The sequence below is a fragment of the Punica granatum genome, chromosome 8 (assembly GCF_007655135.1).
Source record: "Punica granatum isolate Tunisia-2019 chromosome 8, ASM765513v2, whole genome shotgun sequence".
Classification (NCBI taxonomy): Eukaryota; Viridiplantae; Streptophyta; class Magnoliopsida; order Myrtales; family Lythraceae; genus Punica; species Punica granatum.
In genome coordinates, this window is record NC_045134.1 from 21,404,988 (window position 1) to 21,432,192 (window position 27,205).

General features: G+C 34.6%; 2 protein-coding genes across 5 annotated transcripts; both read right to left on the bottom strand.

The window, feature by feature from the left end:
* Window positions 1-19,388: 19,388 nt before the first annotated feature.
* LOC116188320 (PE-PGRS family protein PE_PGRS16-like) lies at window positions 19,389-19,893 on the bottom strand. The gene has a single exon (XM_031517599.1). It carries the CDS (start codon window positions 19,765-19,767, stop codon window positions 19,411-19,413), a length of 357 nt encoding a protein of 118 aa, XP_031373459.1. The 5' UTR covers window positions 19,768-19,893; the 3' UTR covers window positions 19,389-19,410.
* A 2,053-nt stretch (window positions 19,894-21,946) lies between these two features.
* On the bottom strand, window positions 21,947-26,104 carry LOC116188319 (protein NETWORKED 3A-like). 4 transcript variants are annotated; one of them, XM_031517596.1, is made up of 3 exons: window positions 25,927-26,104; window positions 25,283-25,395; window positions 21,976-22,968 (listed from the first exon to the last, which is right to left on the bottom strand). In XM_031517596.1, the coding sequence occupies exons 2-3, from the start codon at window positions 25,386-25,388 to the stop codon at window positions 22,223-22,225; spliced, it is 852 nt and encodes a 283-aa protein (XP_031373456.1). In that variant the 5' UTR covers window positions 25,389-25,395; window positions 25,927-26,104; the 3' UTR covers window positions 21,976-22,222. The 4 variants fall into 4 exon arrangements, with proteins under 4 accessions (XP_031373458.1, XP_031373456.1, XP_031373457.1 ...); XM_031517597.1 differs by having other exon boundaries at window positions 25,283-25,517; XM_031517595.1 differs by having other exon boundaries at window positions 25,283-25,533.
* Window positions 26,105-27,205: the final 1,101 nt, after the last annotated feature.

Below are 27,205 nucleotides of genomic sequence, written 5' to 3' on the forward strand. Positions count from 1 at the left end.
GACCAACTTGTTGAAGAGCAGCGTCATTGATCGATTACATTGACGTCTTGATCATAAGAAATTTGAGGATTGATGATGATGATGATGATGTAAAAAGACTGATATAATATGAAGTGGTAGTTACCTTATAATACTAAAATAATAAAATTTAAGTTATTTCACTTCACTTTCCAACCTTTTACTTTACTATAATTAAAATTAATTCCCGAAAAGGGGATAAAAGAAACTAACGCGCTATCCGTAGGATTTTTCAACGTAAGTTCGACATGAAAATTTTACCTCCAACATTTTTAGAGATTAAAAGAAGAATTTTATTAATTTAACTAAATAATAAAATTAATAAAAGAAAATGTTGTAGGAGAGAGAAGGTGGAGGGAGCTTATCTATCAAAAGTTATAAAAAAAAATGTGGAGGGAACGTTTAAGAGAGAGAGAGAAGGGAGAGGGGATAGATAAGGGGTTGGGGAAGTGGAGAAATAGAATTATTGCTCTACGGTGAGAGGAGAGAAAATAGATAAATGAGGAAAACTGAAAAGAGAGAAAAATAGTGGGATAATTAATTGTTGTGAAATAGTTAATTTACCATATCACCCTTAATCCAACGACTATAAATTTAAAAGAATTCTAAAAAGGACATTTATAGAAAGTAAAAATTAGACGGAAATTTGACTTTTTCTTTTTGTAGTAGTATAGATATATATACATATATATATTAAGTTGATATATTTATACATAGTTGAAACTGCAGGGCACGGACTTGGAGTTTTTAATCTTATATACTTCTTCCATCGAGACGCTTAGTGTCAACCAAGACGCTTAGTGGACAGCAAAGAACAACTTATCTGAACTCCTCCTATTCGTATATACCTTCTCATAAACATTTTTAACTACGTACAGAACTTTTACCTTGAGAGAACTGTAATTAGACGAGAGAAGACTCGAATATTAGACGTTCATTGTTCCAAGCCTCACCACCAGGCTGCCAGGCCTCGGTGCTGTTACTCTTTATTTCTCCTTTATGGGGTGGTTGGTGGTTGGAGGGTTCGCCACGACATTTTGACGAAATATTTACGTAACTTTCTTTTTCTTAAAAAAATGTACTTTTTCTTGAACAGTAACAATTTAATTCATTGCAAAATAATTTACATTGGAATATCTTCGATGCGACCGGCCTGATAGTCTTACTTTATTTCTCCTCTATAAAATAAATATGAGTCACTGAATTATGAGCTTGTTAATGTTAAATTTTTAAATCAATATATTCTCTTTAAGTACTTTCTCCACCTATATTTTTTCTCCCCCGATTTCCTCTCTTTTCTCTTTTTCTCGCCCACGATTTCTACTCTGAATTTTTTTTTTCATTACAAGTACTAAATAACTTTAAATTAAAAGCGCTGTTTAGTTTTAATAAATAAATACACTCATATTTTCAGAAAAAAACGTAAAATCAAATCATGATTGCATGATAAGTTTATCTTCTAAAATATATAATTCAAAAGAGTTCCACAATACCATGCCCAGCAACTACAGCTTAAATTGAATATAACTAATACCTCGCGTAACACGGCATACCCTCTAGTGTTTTTTTAATTCACTAAGGACGTTTATGGTTTTATAGGAAGTCGGGTAAGAGAGAATAAAACGCATGGAAACTTTGCTAATAATAAGAACGAGATATCAAAGATAAGTTGAGTATATGCTTTATGAATATTGTTAAACGCCTTTGATAATTTGCATATCCAAATCGATGTCTAATGCTACAACCAAGTTAATAGAGTTAAAAAGATGGTTGACCACTTATGGCATAAACTTATACATGATATAAAATGTTTACAAATAACAAAGATTCGTCTATTATTGCATTAACAGAATTGGCTATAAGGAATTTTTTTGGATAAATATCTATAAGAAAGTTGTTATAATTTTTCTTTCTTTTTTTTTTATATTTGTGTCCATATTTAGCTATGGTTTATATCTTATCAATCCAATTTCAAATTAAAGTTCTTAATTTGGTTCTCAAATGGGTTGATGATGACGTAGTGAGGTTCGATCGAACTAACCTAAATCTATGTTTAGACTGAAGAACGCAAACTCAACACAATCTCGTAGTAGGAAACACTCAAATAATAGAGAGAATTTCAGATAATTTTCATTTCTTCATTCTGCTCCAGATACATCAATATACATAGAGATAGGGAAAAGGAACCCCGTACCAAATGTAATTATCTGATAAAGCATAAAAAAACACTAACTTCACCCCTGAAAACTAAAAACAGAAGCAACTAATAATGATACCCCCATAAATCCGAATTTGAGCTCCCAAAACAAGTCAGCAACTGCTTTAATTATTATGTTTGACTTCCCCAACAACAAAGATCTGCATCTGATTGGGTTTCCCGAGTGGGCTTGGGCTCAGCCACCTTCTTCTCGAACTTCTTCTTCTTCGGTTTCTCCCGATCATAATTCTCCATGAATGTAGTGGAGATAGCAGCCTCCACTTAGATGATGCGCTACAAAATAGCTAACTGAATATATTTGTGTTTTCAAAAAGAATTAGATTTCAATAGTTCGTATGGTATGAAAGTTTGTGCTTGTTAATATAAATATACTAAGAACGCGTATAAATAAATAATTATTTTTGTAAAATTTTATTCTTAAAACTATATTAGATGATTTTTCATCTTTTGTAACGGAAGAACTTTTAGAATTTCATGATGACGATGTGGCTCAATAATACTGCGTCATTTTTTGCATTGTGATTGGTTAAAACTTCAAGAGTCACTCAACCATGAGCCATCTACATCCTACGTAGCATCGTTCGAAATATTGTTTTAGCTTTTATAATTATATATAGATGTTGTAACCGGCATTGGTTGATCAATAAATTGGAGGAATTTCAACACTAGAGGTGGTGCTCTAGTGGTTTCAAGTTTACTCTCAAGCGGTTTGGTAATCCCAAAGTTCCAAGTTCAAATCCCCTTTATGCATTTGGATCAAAACATTTGCTAGAAGTGTGATCTTTGCTTAGGCTTGAGGGACCGGATTATGTGAACAATACTAGATTTTTGGTAATGCTATGCAGACAGGGCCAGTACTTACATAATTGCATCGGTCGACGGTTGTACAGTTCGTTTGATATGCTCATGGTTGAATTTGATAGTCCGAATATTGCATATCGAGGGGTAATAAGATTACCATTACTGCTGTCCACCATTTTTTATTTATAAAAATAGTGGAGGAATTTCTCCGGAAAATAGAGAAAAGACTAATAAAAATTTATGATGACATGAGTAAATTTGACTAGATGGATAGAGATAATAGCATAAATAGATGAACATATAAATACAGATATATATATATATATATATATATAGGGACACAATTGTGCCCCAGATGTATATTTTGCAGTATTAGGACCACATCTCCTATGTGGTCACTCCTTTTGTCATGAAAAGTCAAAATTACCATTAAAAAGAGTGGGCCCTATAAAATTGAATTTTATGGAGAGAAAGAGGATAATTTTGTCCATAGACAATAAAAATGATGGCCGTATGTGATTTAGCCCCAGCCAAATTATATATCTGGGGAGCATCATTACAAAATGCTCAGGACATTAGAGAAAGGGGTATAACTATAGTGCCATATGTTATGTTTACCTCTCTCGAAAGACGTTTCGACATATGGAATCGAAGCAAATAGCATTTCTAAATAATAGATAATCATTTTCGTACATAATTACACATTATTATTCACATAAAGTTAATAGTAACTCTTAATTTATTAGAAAAATTACATTGCCTATTAATATTATATAATAAATCACACTAGAAACTCATGAATAGCACAGTCTACCCCACATGTACTACGCTTCAACTATAGTGTTTTTTTCCAATACACTCATGGATGAATTAATTTGGAAGAGGAAAATTAAGGGTAATAAAAATAAGTAAGAACTGGAGATAGAATATATTAAAAAAACAAAAATAATGTGATAGAATGAGAGATTAGGAGGTTGGAGGAGAGAGTAAAATAAGGATAGATTAAGGCACGTGAAAAGAGATCGAGATTGATATTAAGTGGACAAAATTGTTCTTCGACCCCTCTATTTGATTTTAAATTGTATAATTTTTTTAATTATATTATATCATAAAAAAACTTAGAACAAGGAATATTTTCGAGCTTTTAATTACATTCTACAAATAAAGGAGTAGTTACACCTCCTAAAGAGCAATCCAATCAAGACTACATACGATTCCAATATTTTTGGGATATCTTCACCAACAGTTAATCCTCAATCTTTCCTGCTTTTCTGTTTTGGTCCCTAATCTTTGTTTTGAGTATTTTTAATCCTCAACTTATATATATATATCTATATATTAGCTTTGGTGCTTCAGCCGTTGTTACAGCACGTCAGAATTTTTAATAATCGTACCAACATGGAATTGACTTTCTGAAAGAAAGAAAATATATAAATAAAACTAAATTCGCAGGAAAAGACCCACTCCCATTGGTTGATCATACTCAATCCTCCGTAAGGCGTAATACATGAATTTTTCAATACTTGCCACAAAATAAAACACAGTACCAGATCCGCTTTTAACGATGCTTATTTTTTAGCACTAATAATCCTTACAAACTCGATTCCAAACTCTTCCCCACTGAAATCGATCCGTCATTTCTTTGTGACGCATCAATGCCATCAATGTCATCTAGATATAGGGTCATAGCTAGGGTTTCTAGTTTATTAATTTGAATAAGGATCCATGGGAAGCACGTTAAATGATTGTAGCGTGATGGTGAAGCATGGCCTTGATTGGGGCCTCGCCGACTTCCCCAAAGGCTAGCAAAACTCGCCAGAGCAACAAAACTAAACCCGAGGGCTGCAAGCCTAGGCGGGGACAACAACATTTTTGAACTAGAGAGACATGGGGAAATATATACTTTTTTTTCCCAGTTTTTTTGGGGAGATCTTCTATTTTTATTTTTAAAAGTAATTTTTCACATGTGGCATTAGTAAAACTTTGATTTAAAAGTTGTGTAACATTAAGGACGAAAATAATTTGAATGAAAAGTTGGATAATGAAACATATGAACAATGATAGGTTGAGGACCACTCATTAGTACACTTTCTTACCTCTTGTTTGGATCGACAAAGGTGGAGTTTGCCAATACTACATACAATTGTATATGATTGTTTTTCGGTGAAAATTCTATAAGGAATTTTAGATCTCTTCCCACCAAATCTTAAAAAATTCTTAATTAGCACTGACTAATTTAGCATTGAGCCTCTAAGGTGTAAAATTCTTCATATTATGGATATTCTCTACTCATAAGACTAAACCCGAAATCTTATTTAATAGAAAAATATATTGAACCACTTCAATCAACGTAACCCACGTTTGTCGAACCCAAAAAAAAAGTATTTGTACCACATGGTATACATATTTTTTAAAGGAAAAAATGTGTCAAATCACTTAAATCAACTTAGGTAGTTCTTTCTCAATGGATAAACGAGGCTAAATCCAAAAAAAGAAACAATTAAACAATGCAAAGGCAAGGTATAGAGGTCCCTAACTGTAATATATTTCCTTATTAAACTTTTTTTTTTGTTGTGAACCTTGGTATTCGGAAGTTTTATGGGCCCCGATTAATCCAGTCAAGCCGAGTCGGCTCACTATGGGTAAAACTCTCACAATCAAGAATTTTTTCCATTCACAAAAAGCCCGTCCTTATTAAACAATTAAAGAAGTGAGAGATCTCACTTTACAAGCCAACCAGTGCAGCAACTGCCTTGGTGTAATTGAGTAGGACGAGTATTCCCAACCCCAATGATAATAATATAGCATAGTATAATACAATACGCAACAAAGTATCATATATATCCAATATAATTAATTAGAGTATTAAATCGTTTTAGTTATCCCAAGAATTTCAAGTGGCCAGGTTGTGATTTATCATAACATAAAAGGGAAAACATAAAAAAAATATATGTTTTTTCTCCGTTCCCTTTCAGAGGGGAGAATTTTAAGAGATCGACCCTTTGCCGGGTTTGCACGTTAAAGGAGTAGAAAAACCGTTAGTCTGAGAAGTTAGTCATTATCAAATGGGAATTGTTAATCTTGCTGATATTGTGGTCTTGCTTTATTCATTAGAACAAAATTATTATTCGGATTTTCACTCCATGTACTACAGCTAATATACAACGGGCCACGAGGTCCACAGCTTAGTCATATATATTAAATAGGAATCACAGGCTGTGCGCTAAAAACATTTTATCATATTAAACATAAAATAACTTTTTTTGTAATCAATCGTTAGATTTTTATCATATCAAAGAACATCCTCTGCATTGTTTAAGTAGTGGAACAAAAATTTTATTTCCTAGACTAGCGTAGTGGGTTCATATTTTTCGTTATATCAATATAAATATATAAAAGTCCCAAAAAAAAAGCAATGAAGAAACGTTGCGATAACTTTTTCTGTGACGTATACTCTAATATTTAAAATCTCAATGAATCTCAACTAATATAATTCGAGTCGAGCCGATCTACTAAGAGATAAAACTCTCTCAATCAAAATTTTTTTTTATTCACAAGACTCAAAGCCAGAATATAATTTAAGAAAAATAAGTATCGAACCGTTTGAATCAACCTTTATTAGGAAGTGGTGATAACTTTTAGGCAATCCCGTAACTATTCCTCAAAAGGCTGTTTACATTACCAGCTAATTAAAATAATTTATGTGATTTTGAAAAATAAAATATAACATGATAAAGTAACTAATTTAGGAAACAAATTATATCAAAACATCAGCATTGCGTCAACCGAGTAGTGGAAATTTCTGTAATATCAACTAACTTAATGTATCGATACAATCTTATTCCAACGTATTTTATTCACTAACCAATCACAATATCTTTTCTAACAGTCCCCTTAAAATGAGCATCTCGCATTGCGAATGCATATCTTGCGCGAACTCATCAAATTTGATGATGACAATGACTCAGACAATGGCAATGGCTACAACTAAACTATTTTATTCCCAAATTTTATATTTCCACTAATCGCAGTAGTATCTCTAGCATATTTAATGCGCTAAGTGCATATTACAAAGACAATAATTCGTATGCGTTTTCTATATTATGACACTTATACGGTATTACACTATCTCGACTAAACTTTAACAAATTTCTTAAAAAAAAAGAAGAAGAAGAGTTTTCTCAACTCGCAAATAAGCGTTCAAAGTTTTTTCGAAAATACAAAATATTCTCGAGAAATATAAAATCAATCAAACAATTAAAAATAGAAAAATGTAACTGTGGAAAATTCCATTTCAATAATCTTGATCTCCCGAATTCTCTTTTTTAATCCTTTCGGACTCAAACCCAAACTCTCCAGATGAAAATCGATGTTCATTTCTTTGTGATGCATCGACACCATCTGGACATCGGATACTAGAATTTCTAGTTCATTAATTGGAATAAGAATGCATGGGAGGCCGTAAAACGATTGCAGGTGATGGTGCAACGAGACTGAACCTGAGGGCCGCAATCCTAGGCGGCGCCAACAACAATGAATTGATAGATATGGGGATATAGCTTTAATATCGGGAATTTTCTATTTTAATTTTTCAAAGTGATTTTTCACATATGACATTTTTGAAACTTTTAATTGTATAATTACTTAACATTAAGGACGAAAAATTACTATGAAAAGTTGGACACGAAAACAGATAAACTGAGATATAGATTGAGGACCACTCATTGATGCAATTCTTTTACTCGTTTAAAGAACTTCATTTTGGTTTCAAAGTGTGATTTTAAAATCACACTTTAACTTAATTCTACCCACGACAAAATAAAATAACTCATACAAAATCAAACGGTGGGCCCATATATAATCATTTATACCACTCTTTTTCAAAATCAAAATCTGATTTTAAAATTCTATTTTGAAACCAAACGTAGTATTAATATATGATAACGGAAGTTAAGACAAAAACACGATAAACATGATTTGTTATGGTCCATCCAAAATCAAGAAGAAGGCATAATGAAACATAGGAAATTTAAATTTAAATCTCCAATAAATATTCTAAAATCATAATCTCAATCACGCAACCAATAATAATATCTTTAAGATAATAACTGATATAATAGTAGTATGTGATCTGATTCTGTTTTTCTAGATAATAAAGAAGATGTCGAAGCGGAATTCCACGACGTGTTCATCTTGAACAAATGTTCACAACTTTTTAGTTTGACCGACTGAGCAATTAATCCATTATTGTGCTTCACAATGGAAGAAATGAAATGGACTTTTCTTTTACTTCTAGAGAAAGCTCACCACTTTACATAATTGCATCAACACGTGACAATGCACGTACACAAAAAGGTTGCTGATTTCAATTGATAATTGCATGGGACAGATCAATTTCATTAGAATGGAAAACTCAAGAAATAGTAAGAAGCATATTTATAAGCCAAAAGACGACATTAAGGATTTAAAGATTAAAATCTCAATCTCTAATAAATATTATAGAATCATAATCTCAACTCCAATGGGTTTGACTTACTGATTAAGGAGGACCTCATGCATCCACCCAATCTCGAGTTTGAAACCCATTTGAGTCACCGAAGCGCTTTTGGGGTGATTACCCATACCGTGCTTCCCCGAAGGCTCATGGAATCATGAAAATTAGTCGGACGAAACCTGAACACTCCGGATCAGTGAAAAAGAAACAAAGAGAGAGAGAATTCCGAGGGATCCATATGAGATTCACAATAAAAAGACAAATGGAAAAAACACTAGAGGTGGTGCTCTAGTGGTTTCAAGTTTACTCTCAAACGGTTTGGTAATTCCAAAGTTCCAAGTTCAAATTCCCTCTATGCATTTGCATTAAAACATTTGCTAGAAGTGTGATCTTTGGTTGGGCATGAGGGACCGGATTCTGTGAACAATACTAGGTTTTTGGTGATACTATGCAGACAGGGCCAGTACTTACATAATTGCATCAATTGTACAGTTCGTTTGATATGCTCATAGTTGAATTTGATAGTCCGAATATTGCATATCGAAGGGTAATAAGGTTACCATTACTGCTGTCCACCATTTTTTATTTATAAAAATAGTGGAGGAATTTCTCTGGCAAATAGAAAAAAGACTAATAAATATTTATGACGACATGAGTAAATTTGACTAGATGGATAGAGATAATAGCATAAATAGATGAACATATAAATACAGATATATATATATATATATAATAGGGACACAATTGTGCCCCTGATGTATATTTTGTAGGATTAGGACCACATCTCCTATGTGGTCACTCCTTTTGTCATAAAAAGACAAAATTACCATTAAAAAGAGTGGGCCCTATAAAATTGAATTTTATGGAGGGAGAGGGGATAATTTTGTCCATAGACAATAAAAATGATGGCCGTATGTGATTTAGCCCCAGCCAAATTATATATCAGGGGAGCATCATTACAAAATGCTCAGGACATTAGAGAAAGGGGTATAACTATAGTGCCATATGTTATGTTTACCTCTCTCGAAAGACGTTTCGACATATGGAATAGGAGCAAATAGCATTTCTAAATAATAGATAATCATTTTCGTACATAATTATACATTATTATTCATATAAAGTTAATAGTAACTCTTAATTTATTAGAAAAATTACATTGCATATTAATATTATATAATAAATCACATTAGAAACTCATGAATAGCACAGTCAACCCCACATATATCACGCTTCAGCTATAGTGTTTTTTTCCAATACACTCATGGATGAATTAATTTGGAATGAATTAATTTGGAAGAGGAAAATTAAGGGTAATAAAAATAAGTAAGAACTGGAGATAGAATATATTAAAAAACAAGATAATGTGATAGAATGAGAGATTAGGAGGTTGGAGGAGAGAGTAAAATAAGGATAGGTTGAGGCGTGTGAGAAAGAGATGGGAGATTGATATTAAGTGGACAAAATTGTTCTTCAACCCCTCTATTTGATTTGAAATTATATAAATTTTTTTAATTATATTATATCATAAAAAAAACTAAGAACGAGGAATATTTTCGAGCTTTTAATTACATTCTACAAATAAAGGGGTAGTTACACCTCCTAAAGAGCAATCCAATCAAGACTACATGCGATACCAATATTTTTGGGAAATCTTCACCAACAGTTAATCCTCAATCTTTCCTGCTTTTCTGTTTTGGTCCCTAATCTTTGTTTTGAGTATTTTTAATTCTCAACTTATATATATATATATATATATATATATATATCTATATATTAGCTTTGGTGCTTCAGCCGTTACAGCACGTCAGAAGTTTTAATAATCGTACCAACATGGAATTCACTTTCTGAAAGAAAAAATATATAAATTCAAATAAACTCGCAGGAAAAGATTCTCTCATTGTTTGATCACACTCAATCCTCCATAAGGGTTAATACATGAATTTTCCAATACTAGCCGCAAAATGAAACGCAGAACCAGATCCGCTTTTAATGATGCATATTTTTTAGCACTAATAATCCATACAAACTCGATTCCAAACTCTCCCCCATTGAAATCAATCCATCATTTCTTCGTGATGCATCAATGCCATCGATGTCATCTAGATATCGGATCCTAGCTAGGGTTTCTAGTTTATTAATTTGAATATGGATTCATGGGAGGCACGTGAAAGGATTCATGGCCTTGATTAGAGCCTCGCCAACTTTATGAAAGGCTCGCAAAACTCGCCAGAGCAACAAAACTAAACCCGAGGGCTGCAAGCCTAGGCGGGGACAACAACATTTTTGAACTAGAGAGACATAGGGATATATATATATATACTTTTTTTCCCAGTTCTTTTTTTTTGGGAGATCTTCTATTTTTATTTGTAAAATTAATTTTTCACATGTGACATTAGTAAAACTTTGATTTAAAAGTTGTGTAAAATTAGGGACGATAATAATTTGAATGAAAAGTTGGATAATGAAACATATGAACAGCGATAGGTTGAGGACCACTCATTAGTACACACTTTCTTACCTCTTGTTTGGATCGACAAAGGTGGAGTTTGCCAATATAAGGAATTTTAGATCTCTTCCCACCAAATCTACAAAAATTCTTAATTTGCACTGATTAATTTAGCATTGAGCCGCTAAGGTGTAAATTCTCCATATTATGGATATTATCTACTCATAAGGCTAAATCCGAAATCTTATTTAAGAGGAAAAGGTGTTGAACCAAGGGCAGAGCCATTAGGGGCGCATTGCTCCCGCTGACTTTTCCATTTGTTGAAGATTTCAGATACAAATTTGTAAAAATTTCAACTTTTGCCACTAAAAAAAATCAATGCCTCCCTAAATATTTTATGATTTAACTTTTGCTCCAAAACTTTTAATTTGCCCCCTTAAACATTATTTATGGCTCTGCCCTGTGTTGAACCACTTCAATCAACATAACCCACATTAGTCAGACACAAAATAAGGTATTTGTACCACATGGTATACATATTTTTTTAAGGGAAAGATGAGTCAAATTACCTAAATCAACCTAGGTAGTTATTTCTCAATGGATAAACGGGGATAAAATCCAAAAAAAAAAAGAAACACTTAAACAATGCAAAAGCAAGGTATAGAGATCCCTAACTGTAATATCTTTCCTTATTAAACAGTTTTTTTGTTGTTACCCTTGGTATGCTGAAGTTTTATGAGCTCCAATTAATCTAGTTAAGCCAGGTCGGTTCAGTATGAATAAAACTCTCACAATCAATGATTTTTTCCATCCACAAAAAGCTCAACCTTATTAAACAGTTAAAGAAGTGAGAGAACTCACTTTACAAGCCAACGTGCAGCAATTACCTTGGTGTAATTGAGTAGGACAGGTATTTCCAACCCATGATAATAATATAGCATAGTATAATACAATACGCAACAAAGTATCATATATATCCAATATAATTAAATAGAGTATTAAATCGCTTTAGTTATCCCAAGAATTTCAAGTGGCCAGGTTGTGATTTATCATAACATAAAAGGAAAAACATAAAAAAAAATATATGTTTTTTCTCCGTTCCCTTTCAGAGGGGAGAATTTTAAGACATCGACCCTTTGCCGGGTTTGCACGTTAAAGGAGCAGAAAAACCATTAGTCTGAAAAGTTAGTCATTATCAAATGGGAATTGTTTAATCTTGCTGATATTGTGGTCTTGCTTTATTCATTAGAACAAAATTATTATTCGGAATTTCGCTCCATATACTACAGCTAATATACAACGGGCCACGAGGTCCACGGCCTAGTAATTTATATTAAATAGGAATCACAGGCTGTGCGCTAAAAAAAATTATCATATTAAACATAAATAACTTTTATTGTAATCAATCGTTAGACTTTAATCATATCAAAGAACATCCTCTGCATAGTTTAAGTAGTGGAACAAAAATTTTATTTCCTAGACTAGTGTAGTGGGTTCGTATTTTTCGTTATATCAATATAAATATATAAAAGTCCCAAAAAAAAACGATGAAGAAACGTTGCAATAATTTCTTTTTTTTGTGATGTATATTCTAATATCTAAAATCTCAATGAATCCTAACTTATTTAATTCAAGTCGAGTCGATCTATTAAGATGTAAAACTCTCTCAATCAAAGATTTTCCCCATTTATAAGACTCAAAGCCAGAATATAATTTAAGGGAAATAAGTATCGAACCATTTGAATCAACCTTTATTAGGACGCCGAGATAACTTGTAGGTGATCCCATTCCCATCACTATTCCTCAAATGGTTGTTTACATAACCAGTTTATTAAGATAATTTATGTGATTTTGAAAAAATAAAGTATCACATGATAAAGTAACTAATTTAGGAAACCGAGTATTGGAAATTTTAGTAATATCAACTAACTTAATGTATCGATACAATCTTATTCCCACGTATTTTATTCACTAACCAATCACAATATCTTTTCTAACAGTCCCCTTAAAATGAGCATCTCGCATTGCGAATGCATATCTTGCGCGAATTCATCAAATTTGATGATGACAATGACTCAGACAATGGCTACAACTAAACTATTTTATTCCCAAATTTTATATTTCCACTGATCACAATAGTATCTCTAGCATATTTAATGCGCTAAGTGCATATTACAGAGACAATAATTCGTATGTGTATATTATGACACTTATAAGGTATTACACTATCTCGAATAAACTTTAACAAATTTCCAAAAACAAAGAAGTGTTTTCTCAACTCGCAAATAAGGGTTCAAAGTTTTTTCGAAAATACAAAATATTCTCGGGAAATATAAAATCAATCAAACAATTAAAAATAGAAAAATGTAACTGTGGAAAATTCCATTTCAATAATCTTGATCTCCCGAATTCTCTTTTTTAATCCTTTCGGACTCAAACCCAAACTTTCCTGATGAAACTCGATGTTCTTTTCTTTGTGATGCATCGACACCATCTGGACATCGGATACTAGAATTTCTAGTTCATTAATTGGAAGAAGAATGCATGGGAGGCACGTAAAACGATTGCAGGTGATGGTGCAACAAGACTGAACCTGAGGGCCGCAATCCTAGGCGGCGACAACAATGAATTGATACATTTGGGGATGTAGCTTTAATATCGGGAGATTTTCTATTTTAATTTTTCAAAGTGGTTTTTCACATACGACATTTTTGAAACTTTTAATTGTATAATTACTTAACATTAAGGACGAAAAATCACTATGAAAAGTTGGACACGAAAACAGATAAACTGAGATATAGATTGAGGACCACTCATTAATGCAATTCTTTTACTCCTTTAAAGAACTTTAATATATGATAACGGGAGTTAAGATAAAAGCACGATAAACATGATTGGTTATAGTCCATCCAAAATCAAGAAGAAGGCATAATGAAACATAGGAAATTTAAATTTAAACCTCCAATAAATATTCTAAAATCATAATCTCAATCACGCAACCAATAATAATATCTTTAAGATAATAACTGATATAATAGTCGTATGTGATCTGATTCTGATTTTCTAAATAATAAAGAAGATGATCGAAGCGGAATTCCAAGACGCGTTCATCTTGAACAAATGTCAACTTTTTAATTTGACCGACTGAGCAATTAATCCATTGTTGTGCTTCACAATGGAAGAAATGAAATGGACTTTTCTTTTACTTCTAGAGGAAGCTCACCACTTTACGGAGGTGAAACACGTGACAATGCACGTACACAAAAAGGTTGCTGATTTCAATTGATAATTGCATGGGACAGATCAATTTCATTAGAATGGAAAACTCAAGAAATAGTAAAAAGCATATTTATAAGCCAAAAGACGACATTAAGGATTTAAAGATTAAAATCTCAATCTCTAATAAATATTATAGAATCATAATCTCAACTCCAATGGGTACTGATTAAGGAGGACCTCATGCATCCACCCAATCTCGAGTTCGAAACCCCTTTGAGTCACCGAAGCGCTTTTGGCGTGATTACCCACACCGTGCTCCCCCAAAGGCTCACGGAATCATGAAAATTAGTCGGGCGAAACCTGGACATTCCGGATCAGCAAAAATACACAGAGAGAGAGAATTTCGAGGGGTCCATATGAGATTCACAATAAAAAGACAAATGGAAAAAACAATTTATATTTTTCCACGACCCCTTTTAGGGGAGTATCTTGCTGGTGCCGTGGTCTTATTAGTATATTTTATGCTAATCTATGCATATATAGTGATAACTTGTCAAATTATCATAAATTGAATCGCAATTATTACAAGTTGCGATAACCTTATTATATATTGTGATAACTCTCATATGAATGAGGTATCACAAATTTAGCTATATTTGTCGCAATTGTGATAGTTATAGTACATTTCTTGGTAACGAGTTATCACTATGTGTGATAATCTTAATATGTTTTATGATAATCTAGACATGATTAGTAATAACTTATGAAGTTACCATAAATTGCGTACTAATTGTCACAGATTGTGATAAACTCAATATATATTATCATAACTTCTATTTGGAAAGAGTTACATAAATTTAACCTTAGTTATTGTAGTACAATACATTTTGCGAGAATTAGTTATTACTAGTTATGAAAACCTCACTACATTTTGTGATAATGTATGCATAAATATTGATAACTTATCAAGTTATCAAAAAATAATCGCAGTTATCACAAGTTTGGTCGGCGTCATTGTATTTTACGATAACTCTTGCTTTTAATGAGTTGTCACAAACTTAATTTTAGTTATCTCACATTCTAATAATCACAATACTCTGTGTGATAACCAATTATCACCAACTGTCATGACCTCAATATAGTTTATGATAACCTGGGCATAATTAGTGGTCACTCCTATTTTGAACGAGTTGTCATAAATTTTAACTTTAATTATCGAACATTGTGATAATCACGGTACTTTTTTTTTCCGATTACAAAGGAGGCTCGTGGCATAATGTAATGAAAGAGAAATCTTAATAGCTAATAAAGGCGTACGAGTAGTCCCACATAAATATCGAACCTGTAACCGGCGAGAACATGTACCACTACGCTACATCCTCTTTTGATTAATCGCAGTACTTTTTCAGATAACTAGTTATCACTAGTTGTGCCTTTGTATATTTTATGGTAACCTAGGCATAATCATTGGCAACTTGTCAAGTTTTTTTTTTCTGATTAAGTGATAACTTGTCACTCAAGTTATCATATATCGAGTCGCAATCATCACAAGTTCTTCACGACAGTGGTTTTGTTCAGGTCCATCTTGACATTTTCGAGAGTCCTTGAGCTCTGGCCCAAGAATGGGGCCGAAACTTCTCCTGTAGCCCACTTGAGTGGATTGGGCTGAACTCTGGCCCAAGAATGGGGCCGGATCTTTTCCTGCGGCCCGCTTTAGTGAATTGAGCTACCCAGGCCCACGAAAATCTTTCGTTCTGCTTCTCTTAATGCATACCGGCCTCTTTTTTTCTTTAAAAAATTGGCCTCACTATGAGCTATGCATGCAGAGAGGATTTGAATCTACGATCTAGTACACTATCACAATACGGCGTGACAATGTTCGTAAGGGGAAAAACCGAAACGGAAGACTGATGGAGTAACACTCCCCAAATACAGAAATATATGGAGGGCTAGACACCAATGTGCCGAAGTACAGGGAATTGGATTCAGTAATTCAGTGAACATTTGGAATTCTTCGGACAGGTCGATGCTCACACATATCAGATTCAACAAAAATGCCATTCATTCTTCTGATCTTCGAGCGGAATTCTCGGCACTTCCAGGTTCCGGCACATGTCTCATATGTCATATGGAATCATTATATTCTATGTATTGATATCGCTCCCTCCTTTTCTTTTCCATTCTCTCGTACCATATTTAATAAGATATGTGCCGAAGGATCCGAACATCACGCGCATTCCTAAGCTGAATGTGTGACTACTACATCCCCGAGTGTCACAATCGATCGGAACTCGATATACAACACAAGGGTCCAAAACCTCGAAGAGGGACCAAGGCGAACCCGTGAGCTGTCAATTGAGTTTATAGCCAATGCATTCATCATCTCACATGATTTTTGTATGTTTGTCCAGCCAGCTTACAAATTACGTTGACCTTCTTGTTCTAATTTCCCCGACGCACACTTCAGCTCTTATACCTTTACCCTGTCAACTAAGACCATAACGTCCCATCGATCAACCGGGGAGTAAGATTTGAAGGACATTTGATCCGCATAATGATCAGTCCGTGACTGTGAAGAATAAAACCAAATTACGTTTTTTCTATTACATGATTTTCCTCGATAGAATGACAAATTGTACATACCTATTCAATATATCTGTTGTCAACAACAATCTTAAATCGATCATTTCAATTATAACATAACCTATCATTTGAACTTCTTTCTTTTTTGATATATATATATATATTCTTATGAATACAGATCATTTGAACTGGTTTATTCAATACATTTTCCTCTAGGCCGCTAGGTTGAAGAATACTAGACATTAGACCCGTGCGTTGCGCGAGTTTATTACATGTTCTTTGCTAATGAAAAAAAAGTAAGATTTTTGGGATATGAATAATAGTAATTTCCACGATGTATACGGACATGCGAAATCACATGGAAAAAAGCAAGATTTTTTTAATTATTATTATTATGGCGCTGTAATTCTACCAATTTGATTTGATAAAATCCATGGAATCTCTTAATATAGCAATAGTAAGTCTTACACTTCGTATTAAAACCGTAAGTTTAATTTTGATTTTCATAAGTATTTGAATTATTAATTAATGTACTAATTTTATCAAATCAAACAGGTAAAATTTGTGTAATGTTTTATTAATACGGCGTTAAATTCAACCAATTCTTAATACATGTTGCCTTCTTAATACAGTATTGTAATTCTACCCATTCAAGTTGGTAAAATCCGTATAATATTATGTATTTAAACTACAGATATGAACTAATGCAACGATGTAATTGTACATAGATGACTAAAACATCTTTTTTTATTTAATTGGTGTTGTATTAATATATGATAACGTTTTTATCATTAACTTTTTATTTTTGAAATAGTAATTATGCAATTAAAAAACATTACATGGCGACATTTAGCAGAAATCACATGAGAACTTGTATACGTGGCGATACATGGCGGAATCTAAAGAGGTCAATGATCACACGTGTCATCAACTGATTAAGTGTTCCAAGCATTATATATTATATATTGATTCGAGTCGGTAAAATTCGTGTAATATTATTTATTTAAATTATAGATTTTTACTAATACAATGATATAATTCTATATAGATTATTAAAACATCTCTTTTTATTTAATTGGTGTTGTATTAATATATAATAAGGTTTTTATTATTAAATTTTTATTTTTGAAATAGTAATTATTTAATTAAGCAACATTACATGGTAACATGTGGCAGAAATCACATGAGAATTTGCATACGTAGCGACACATAGGGGAAGCTAAAGAGGTTAAAGATAACACTTGTCATCACCTGATTAAGTGTTCCAAGTATTATATATTATATATTAATTTGCCTCTCGGTTCCCTACTATATGCTTTTTCAAATAATATCTACCCACTATTTTATATTGTAAAACTTAAAGGATTCAATAAAGAGGAAATTTATGTATAATTTTTAAGGGGTAATATTTTACTTCTGCTTTGGAAGAAAAAGATAAAATAGGACATCTCATCTTCATGTGCACAAGAATCAGAAACCACAAAGCACCTTTGTCTCATAGCCCTGCATGCACTGCGAGAGCTGTTTTTTTGTTTTTTTTTTCCCTTTTAAATATTATTTTTAAAAAATAAAATATAAAACCAGACAGATCCCAGTAACTTTTCTCCCCATCTTTTATTTCAGTCCCCACTACCACAATACAATGCTGTTAAGTTATGTTTGATAAATCGAAATATAAAGGAATGAAATGCATTTGCTCTACAATGAGTTGGAGAAAACATTTCATTTAAATAGTCTTTTTTTTTCGAGCTTATTAGAATGATCAATTTTTCATAGAATTTAAAGTAATGCTCATTCCACCATTCGAATTAATTTTCATACAAGTATGACATATTTTCTTTTAAACTCCTATATCTAAATATATAAATAGAGCAGGATCATGATAAATAAGTTTATTTTTTTATTATACTCTTTTATATGTTCAAATTTAACCCAAAAAAAAGCATATGGTCTTTCGATATAACTATATTTCTATTTATAAAACTCATTACATTCTACTCCAGTGGACCAAACGCAATCTTACGATGCACAAAATCAATACACATCTTAAATTCAAGTAAGCTTGAGTCCCTTTCAGTGATAGCACATTTAGAACTTATATCTTCCGTACAATGTGAATGACAGAATACAAAATCTCAATAACTTTTTCCCTAATCCCCTTCTATCAATCATTCCCATGATCACAATACCCTGATACTGTAAAAGAAATGGAACATAGTTGTTCAAATTAAGCTGATTTGCACCTCATTTTATGATATCACGTTTGTATCTAACATATTTTGTGCAATGGGATCGATTTTAGCCTGACCTGACAAGCCGAGGTCTCTTTAGGGCCTCTCTCTCTCTCTCTTCCCGGGTCCTACTTCTCCAAGTTCTCTCCTCCAGCTGATAACCTTTTAAAAAGGTTGAACAATCATTAACCCTTTCACTCTTTCTCACACTCTCCTCATAATTCCCCAATCAATCCCATTCCCTTCCTCCCCACTCCCCCAAACAAACCAAAGCTCTCTTTCTTCCTCAGGAAAGGAAGCCTGCAACAAAATTTATTTCATCAATCATTTTATTAATGGCTTCCTTTAGGTCACTCCTAGGAATATTCATGGCATTCATTGCCTCCTCCTCTGCCTCCCATCAACTCCACATCTCCACCATCTCGGCCGCCCCGGCATCCCTCCCACTCGCCCCGCTCTCATCACCGGTTACAACTCCGGCAGCCCCAGCAACTCTACCAGCCGCCCCGGAGCCTGACTCTCCATTTCCCACATTGTCTCCGGACATTTCCCCTCTCCTGCCCTCCCCTAAGGGTGAAGCCCCCACCCCTTCTGAGTCCTCGCTGCCCATAATCCCGTCCAGCCCGAGCCCCCCGAACCCTGACAGCGAGGTTGCTGGCGGACCGGTCACCACGCCCCTCTCTCCTTCAGAGGTGGAGCCTGCTATTGCCAGCTCCGGCTCGGTCCGGGTGGATGCTCTCATGGTCCCAAGCCTCATCCTCTGCTCTTTGGCAGTCTACTCAATGCAGCTTGTTGGAATGTAAAACTGAATTTGCAGCAATGTTGGTGTCATGGTTCCTCATTCACTTTCTGGTAAAATTTAATTTATTTTCTATAGAATAATATCGACATATTTCTACTCTTGTGATTAATCCATTTTTCTGTTTTCCCAATATTTTCTGATAATTTAATTAATGTATTAAAATATTTGTAAAAATCTTATCTTTTATGGTTGTTATGAAGTACTCCTTGTCTCTTGCTGTGCTGCATCATGTCATGTTCCTTAATTTAAGGGGTTTTGCTAGGATGAATTTGTATCACCGTAATACATTTAGTACTTTAATTCAAATATTTATTACTTCAGTTCAAGTATTTGGTATTTTTAATAATCGTAATTAGTACAAGTGATTTTTACTTCTAAAAGTGTTTAGTATTACGATTGAATTGTTTAGTATTTTATTCATCACAAATAGTAAAAATACTAAACACTTAAACTTAAATATTAAATATTTGAATGAAAGTGTTAAACGTATCACGATAACATCAAATCATATTAAAATTTATCTAATTAAGTTGTTCTGTACAAGAATGTTTGTTAATTTAATGATTCAGTCATTGAAAAAGGTGGAAGATACGTAGTGAGTGCGCCCCATGAGATCTGATCGAGGGGGAGTGGTTGGGTTGGATCTTGTTGTTTAGTGGTCCCTTTTGCATTGTTTTCTTGTTGCCACTGATGCCTTGATTTGAGTACCAACTTATCTTTCCTCATCCCGCGATTAAGTAAATCGGACTACCATCGAGAAATTTATCCGGTCCCGGTCCCGGCCCCTCTAGGAGCTCCCGATCAGCACTTCGAGGTGGGTTTCACGTTCATGTTGATCCAATGGCTCCAAAGTGGCCAAGAGTGATCACCCTTAGGGACCAGAGAAGTTCCCAACTAGCCATAGCAATAAAATTCACATGTTAGTTTCAAAAGTGACAATCATGGATGTGGTAGAACTTGCCAATTATTATTGCATGGTAAAAATCTCAAATGATCTTAGCTTTTTCACTAGTCCGGCCAGCTAGAGAATCTTTTTACTAGCTTTTTTTCACTTTTCAAGACAGGTCAACTGCTCCCCTTATAATTTTCACTTTAGCCATCTTTATTCAATTGTAGGATACATAGCCCTATAAGGTGAAGGACGGAAATTTGGATTCTGAAAAGGATAATAACTTTTAATATTTAATTCTTTAGAATTGTTTGAGTAATATCTTCTTCAACTTTTTTTTATTGAATATATAAATATTTCTTTTTTAATTGTAAGAGAGATAAATGGATTAGAACAATAAAATATAAAATTTAATAGTTAATAAAGAACGTGGGTAATCCTACGAGCATTGAATCTAAAAAATCTTGTTTTTTTTCTGTTTGAATCCTGGTATCTGGAAGCCTAATTGGGCCCCAACTAATCAGTCGAGCCGGGTCGGCCCACTAGGGGTAAAACTCTCCCAGCGTGAATTTTCTGCATTCACAAAGACTCGAATCCGAGACCTTACTTAAGCGGAACAAGCGCCGAACCGCTTGAACCAATCCACGTTGGTAAAAATCTAAAAAATCTTGTTTATCAAATGAATATATGTGTCACTACCCCCACAATATCTTTGATTATATATCTTCCCTTTTATATGAACATGCCTGATGATTATACGATTGAAGCCTTGAACGATATATTTTGAGTATTTCACTAACTCAACAAGATCTATTAAGCCAACTTCCGAAGACGACGGGAATTCAATTCGTGACAGTCAAGTCAATTTTCACGGGAAATTAAGTCGACTTCCCAAGACGTGACGGCAATTCAAAATTCGCTTTGGGATAGTCAAGTCAATTTTCACAGGAAATTAAGCCGATTTCCCAGGACGCGACGACAATTGTATTACAAGATACACCTTTATATGAATACGAAGAAGAGATCTTCTGCAGCTCTTCCAGAGTGGTATCTCACTGATTACATTTCTTTTTCATTTCCATTCAAGAGTTCTTATGTGTTTCCGTGCGAAATTCAAATGGTTCTCGAAAGTTTATCGTGGTAGTGAAGTCAATTTTCATGGGAATTATGAACGCCAATTTTTATGTTTTGTTGAATGTTTCCTTCACGATATTAGAGTCAGATTGACTGAACGAGGTCGATTAATTTGACAAAAGCCAAATAAACCATATATGGATAAACGGAACCAACAGGAGCTACAAAATACTTTAATCTCCAGTTTATCCTGAAAAGCCACCGTGAATTTGCTTATACTAAGACACAAGCTAAAAAACACCCATTAGGACACTACCCTTACAACAGCCAAAATCACCTATTATGATAGTAAATCTACAGACTTCCACTTCATATAAAGCCTATGCACACACACATACATCTATATATATATATAATATATATAACTATATTCTACTACAACTACAGCTACAGAGCCACGAGAGTTTCTTGGGAATTCAAGAAAGACCCATGGAACAACTTACTAAGAAAGCCTCCCTTAACCTTATTGTTGTTGTTGACCTCAAAGTTGCCCCTCTTCTTGGTCACCTTATTTACAGATTTCCTAAGACTGGCATTCTCCTCCTTCAGCATTCCCACAGCAAAGCTCAGCTGCCTTATGACCTCCCTCTTCTCCTCATCTTTCTGCTCCAGTTGCTCCCTTTGGGCCCGGTTCTCCTTGCTCAGCCTCTCAATCTCATCCCTCAACTTCCTCAGTTCCTCACCGTCGTCCTCCTTGATTGTCCGACCGGGAGAAGCCAGTCTCCCTATGCGGGCCTGCTCTCGCTTAGGGAGTGCGCGAGGCGTTTCCACTTCTGGGCCATCGGATCCGTTATCTTCGTCGGGGTCCTCGACCTCTGACTCAGCATTCTCGTCATGGTCGAAGGATTCGGAGTAGCTGTCGTAATTCTTGTCAACAATGGGAGTCGGGACAGGCTTCTCCTGGCGGGACTTTTCGCCAGAGAAAGGGGACCCCAAGGTGGTCAGGAGACGGGCTGAGCTCTCGGACTTGATCTGATCGTAGCGTTCTGCCAGTGACCGGTGCGCCCGGTAGAAGTCCTGTACCAGGCTGATCAGCTCCGGCCTCTTCTTGTAGTACATCTCTGCACGCTTTGCAAAGGAGTCGGCATCTTCCTCGATCAGCTTCAGCATGGCTTCGGTCTTATGATCGAGCTCTACATAACATGAGCAGAACCAAGATGACATTACAAATTGAAGAGACTAAATTAAGGAATACAGGAGATTCAATAGCAGGGACACAATCAAGCTGTCACACTAAAGCCCACTGGTCTCTGGTTATATAAACGTCTGCTATCGACTATATTTGCATGAAAAGGATAGATTTTTAAGATTTGATTAACTATCGGAATAGGCCCAGCAAATTATTAGGACGTAAAAGGAGTAGCTTTATGGATTCAAATGATGAACGACTTTCTAAAGCAGGTCGACCATGAAACTCTAACTTCCATAAAAGAAACTAAATAAATACTATGAATTTTCAATGCATCTCAATATAATATCTTTAAAGGAAATTGCACTCGTAGAATTTTCAAGCTCTCAATAATGAAAACGATAGCAATAAATTGTAGGGATGCCTACGGTAGTTTTCCTATCATGAACTCATCTCCATTGTAGCGATAAAGAGCAAGATACTGCAATTGTAAGAGTCTCATGCACAGTACTGTCCTTTGGCTCTGCGATGAGAGCATGCGATGTCAAAAGACTAGATGATAAGATATACTGGTGTAAGGATTTTGCAAGTTCTTCACTTTCATGTTGGACCCAACTGGCAAAAGAACGTACAAAGTCTAACAAACCCATAATTTCTTTGGGAGGGTCCCCCCACAGTGTCCACTTCCCCATGGCAGGAGATGGGCACGTTCAAGTGCCATTCAATATAGTGAGAATTGTCGGCAATAGGAAAGGAGTACAGTGGATTGTCTTCCACCATTGCCAGTGGAAGAACATTCTGTGACCCCCCCGAGCATATCAGGTCCTTCTAGGCCTATCCACAAAACTCAAGGCTAACAACTTTCCACGATATTTCAGTTTTTCGATTTTACACATTGTTTTAGTTTTGATTGTTTTGGAAAACATCAGCACTTGTTCCTGAAATAAGTTTCAAATACAGTTTCTTGAAAACATTCAATGAAATGCCTTCCGGTGCTTTTCTGCGGTTTAAGAAAGCGATATCAAACATGCCAGACGCCGGCCCAGTTCATATTCTCAAAACTAGCTCATAGAGTCTAAGCTCAATGATCAAACATAGCAGAGATCCCTCTCGATGGGCCTTGACTAGACTATCATAATATCCCAACCCCCAGGCCCAACTAGATATTAGCTTTCATAATAACACCACACTGTCCAAGTTTAGTGTTCATTTTCATATGAAAGCACATAAAATGAGGTGATATCAGAGGTTAGACTACTATCTATTAATAGACTTTTTGACGAAAGCATTAAAATGCTTCCTTTTAATGAGAAGATTGGTTGCAGAACTTATCATATTTCTCATGAAAGAACAGATGAGTTTTAAAGTTTCTCCATAGGCAAAAGGCCTCACTGTTTTTGCTTTGGGTAGACTTGCCATACAACAAATTTTTTATATCCCTAAAATGGATATGTAACGATAAAATACACAATATTTTTTCACAAAACTCTTTTTTTTTTTTCTACACCAGCTCAAGAGACATGTGCTCATGTGTCGAACTGACACATCTCACGTGTTATCCCCATTACATACATGACTTTTTCCTAAAGAACATCCAAACAATTGCAATATAGAGTAAGTCTGAGACCAAAGCCTAACTTCAATTAAAATAATTATAATATGCAGCAAAGCTGTGAATACCAAGAAACTGTCTTACTTTCCCAAGGATGCCATGCGACATTACTATGTGTTATTATTGGATTCTTTTCTATGGGAACTATAATCTATCCTAACACTTACAATGATGTTTTAAATTATAATCCACAGAACTCCCACAAACAGATTTTTTTTTTTTTTCATTTCCTTGTTCCTTCCTAGAAAATCAAGGCGGTCCCCATCAGACTCCAATAGCCATACATTATATACTACAAGCGACCTGTTTTCACTGATAAAAAGTAATCTTCCAAGGCCCCCCAACAAACTTTCTCTGGACAACTACAAGTCTTTTTCTTGAAGTCAGTCAATCGCCCACAAAGAAAAAAGCACACACTTGAAAAGAGGAGAACAACAATAGTTCAAAATTTCAAATATCAACACAAAGGTGAACACTTCCCAACGGTCATGAAACCAGATCCTAGCCATACTCCCGCATCACCGAAAAAAAGAAAAAAAAAGGTATCGAAACACAAACTAATATCAAACCACAGATCAGCAGCACCACCCCATCTATATCAGCAACGAAGCAATCACTGGTATATCAAGATGTGGACATCGAAATCAAAAACCAAAAGCATGAAATATCACACGGGTTTTATCGGAAAATACAAGGAGGGCATTACCGGAGAGAGTGGACTGGAGCCATGGAGACCGCTTGGCATTGTTGTGACTGTCAAGCCACCACCAGTTTGATGCTGTGTGCTTCGTCACCATCATTATCCCAACCATTTCTCACCTAATAAATAAACCCGAACACCCAAATGCTCAGAGCGCGCGCGCGCACACGCACAGAGAGAGAGAGAGAGGGAAAGCTTCTTTGATGAGACCCACAGTCAAGGATCAGCTCCGGGAGTCAAACTTTAAAGGTAGGCACCTCAATCAAGTATGGAAACTCAATCAATGAAACGAAATATACTGGGAACAAAAAAAAAAACTGCCTTTCAAGGACACTTGACCGAAATAGCCTCGCCAAGCCCAGGCAGAGGGAGGACATGGCATAGAAGAACAAGGGGCCAAGATGGTCATTGAGCTCCCACCACCTTCCCATTAAAGCAGGGAAGGAAATCCAAATTATGGGCATCTCAAAAATAAACAAATTTCAACTACCAAAGAAAAAAGACACGATTTTCCATACCAAATGAAGCTCACCGAGCGAGCAAGAACAATTTTAACACAAATCTGCAGCAAAAACTGCAGGTCTCTAAATGCCCTGTTTCTCTCTCTTTCTCTCTGTTTCAAAACACAACACAAACAGTGAACATCGTACCTGACCTCGCCGAGTGACTGAGTTGACTCGGGGATGTTCTTCTCCTTCTTCTTCTTCTCCGCCGGGACGCTGAGCCGTGACCGGGGAGCGTCTTCCTCCTGTCTTATGTGGCTTCCAAGGGGGTGTTCTTCGTGGTCATAGGGATTTTATTATGAAGAGGAGAATTTTCCCAGTGGAATTTAATTCTTGAATTAAAGCTTCCCTCGAGTTCCGAGGTTGTTTGTCTCAATCTGTTGAAAGAGAATTATTATTTTGTATTTTCTCGATTGAGACTACCGGTCCAATGAATGGGTGCCACGTGTGCGGCCTACATTACTGGGGGAAAAAGCCAGAGCAAAATTTGACATGGAAGGATGGATGTTATTTTCTATGGCACCATAATACATTTCAAAATTTTTGACTTTCATGTACAAGTATAGTTGATTTTGAAGTCATATTTTAGCTGCATATTGATTCGAATTTGAATCGTGTGTTAATTCAATTTCACACGCTAATTGTATCCAACTATATCAAGTTTGAAATATATCCAATAAGTTAGAGGATGCATAAATATATGGATATCTAGAAGTAACATTTACAATGATACGATTTGTTATAACAGTATTGGATGTCGTCTAAGGCGGATCATAAAAAATTCTTTATAGTCACATTAAGTTAATGTTCGATTTGGAAGTTTTGGGCAGTTACGCGCAGACCATGTTGTATATCTTATCTGCAAATAAAACTTTTGCATTGTAATTATCGGTCCAAGTTAGGAACAAACTTGCAATGTCTAGGAAGATTGTGACTTGAGCAGGGTGTTCTATTCTCAATGTCAAGGTGATGCAATAATATCTAAATGAGAGCTTTTCTATGTAGATATTAGATTGTATCCGCAGTACGTATGAATTTTTAATATTGACTTAAATAATTTTTTATTTTAATGATTTTGTACATGTATATTAATATTTGATCGCACAATTTTGCTTTTTGTTCATAAAATTAAATCGTATAATAAAATTGTTACAACATGAGTTTTATTACTTATCATAATAAAAACTTCAAACAAGTTGAGTTCTCTCTACCAATTTCATTTATTTAAAGAAGTCTTATATGTCGATTTTCATGCAAATTAAGAAAAATATTAAGCTAGAAAGCATAATTATAAGTGATGAAATAGGAAAGAGAAATAGGTTTGAACGAGCAAGAGGGAAGAGGGAGACAAGTGGAGATACGTATAGAGAGATAATTACAAAAAAAAAGTGTAATCAATATTCAAAATTAATCAATTTTAATTAAC

Coding starts and splice junctions, on each gene's coding strand:
- LOC116188320 (XM_031517599.1), bottom strand. CDS start 19,767: ATGAGGCTTGGGACCATGAGAGCATCCACCCGGACCGAGCCGGAGCTG.
- LOC116188319 (XM_031517596.1), bottom strand. CDS start 25,388: ATGGTTGGGATAATGATGGTGACGAAGCACACAGCATCAAACTGGTGG. Junction 22,969..25,282: donor GCTCCAGTCCACTCTCTCCG/GTAATGCCCTCC, acceptor CATGTTATGTAG/AGCTCGATCATAAGACCGAA.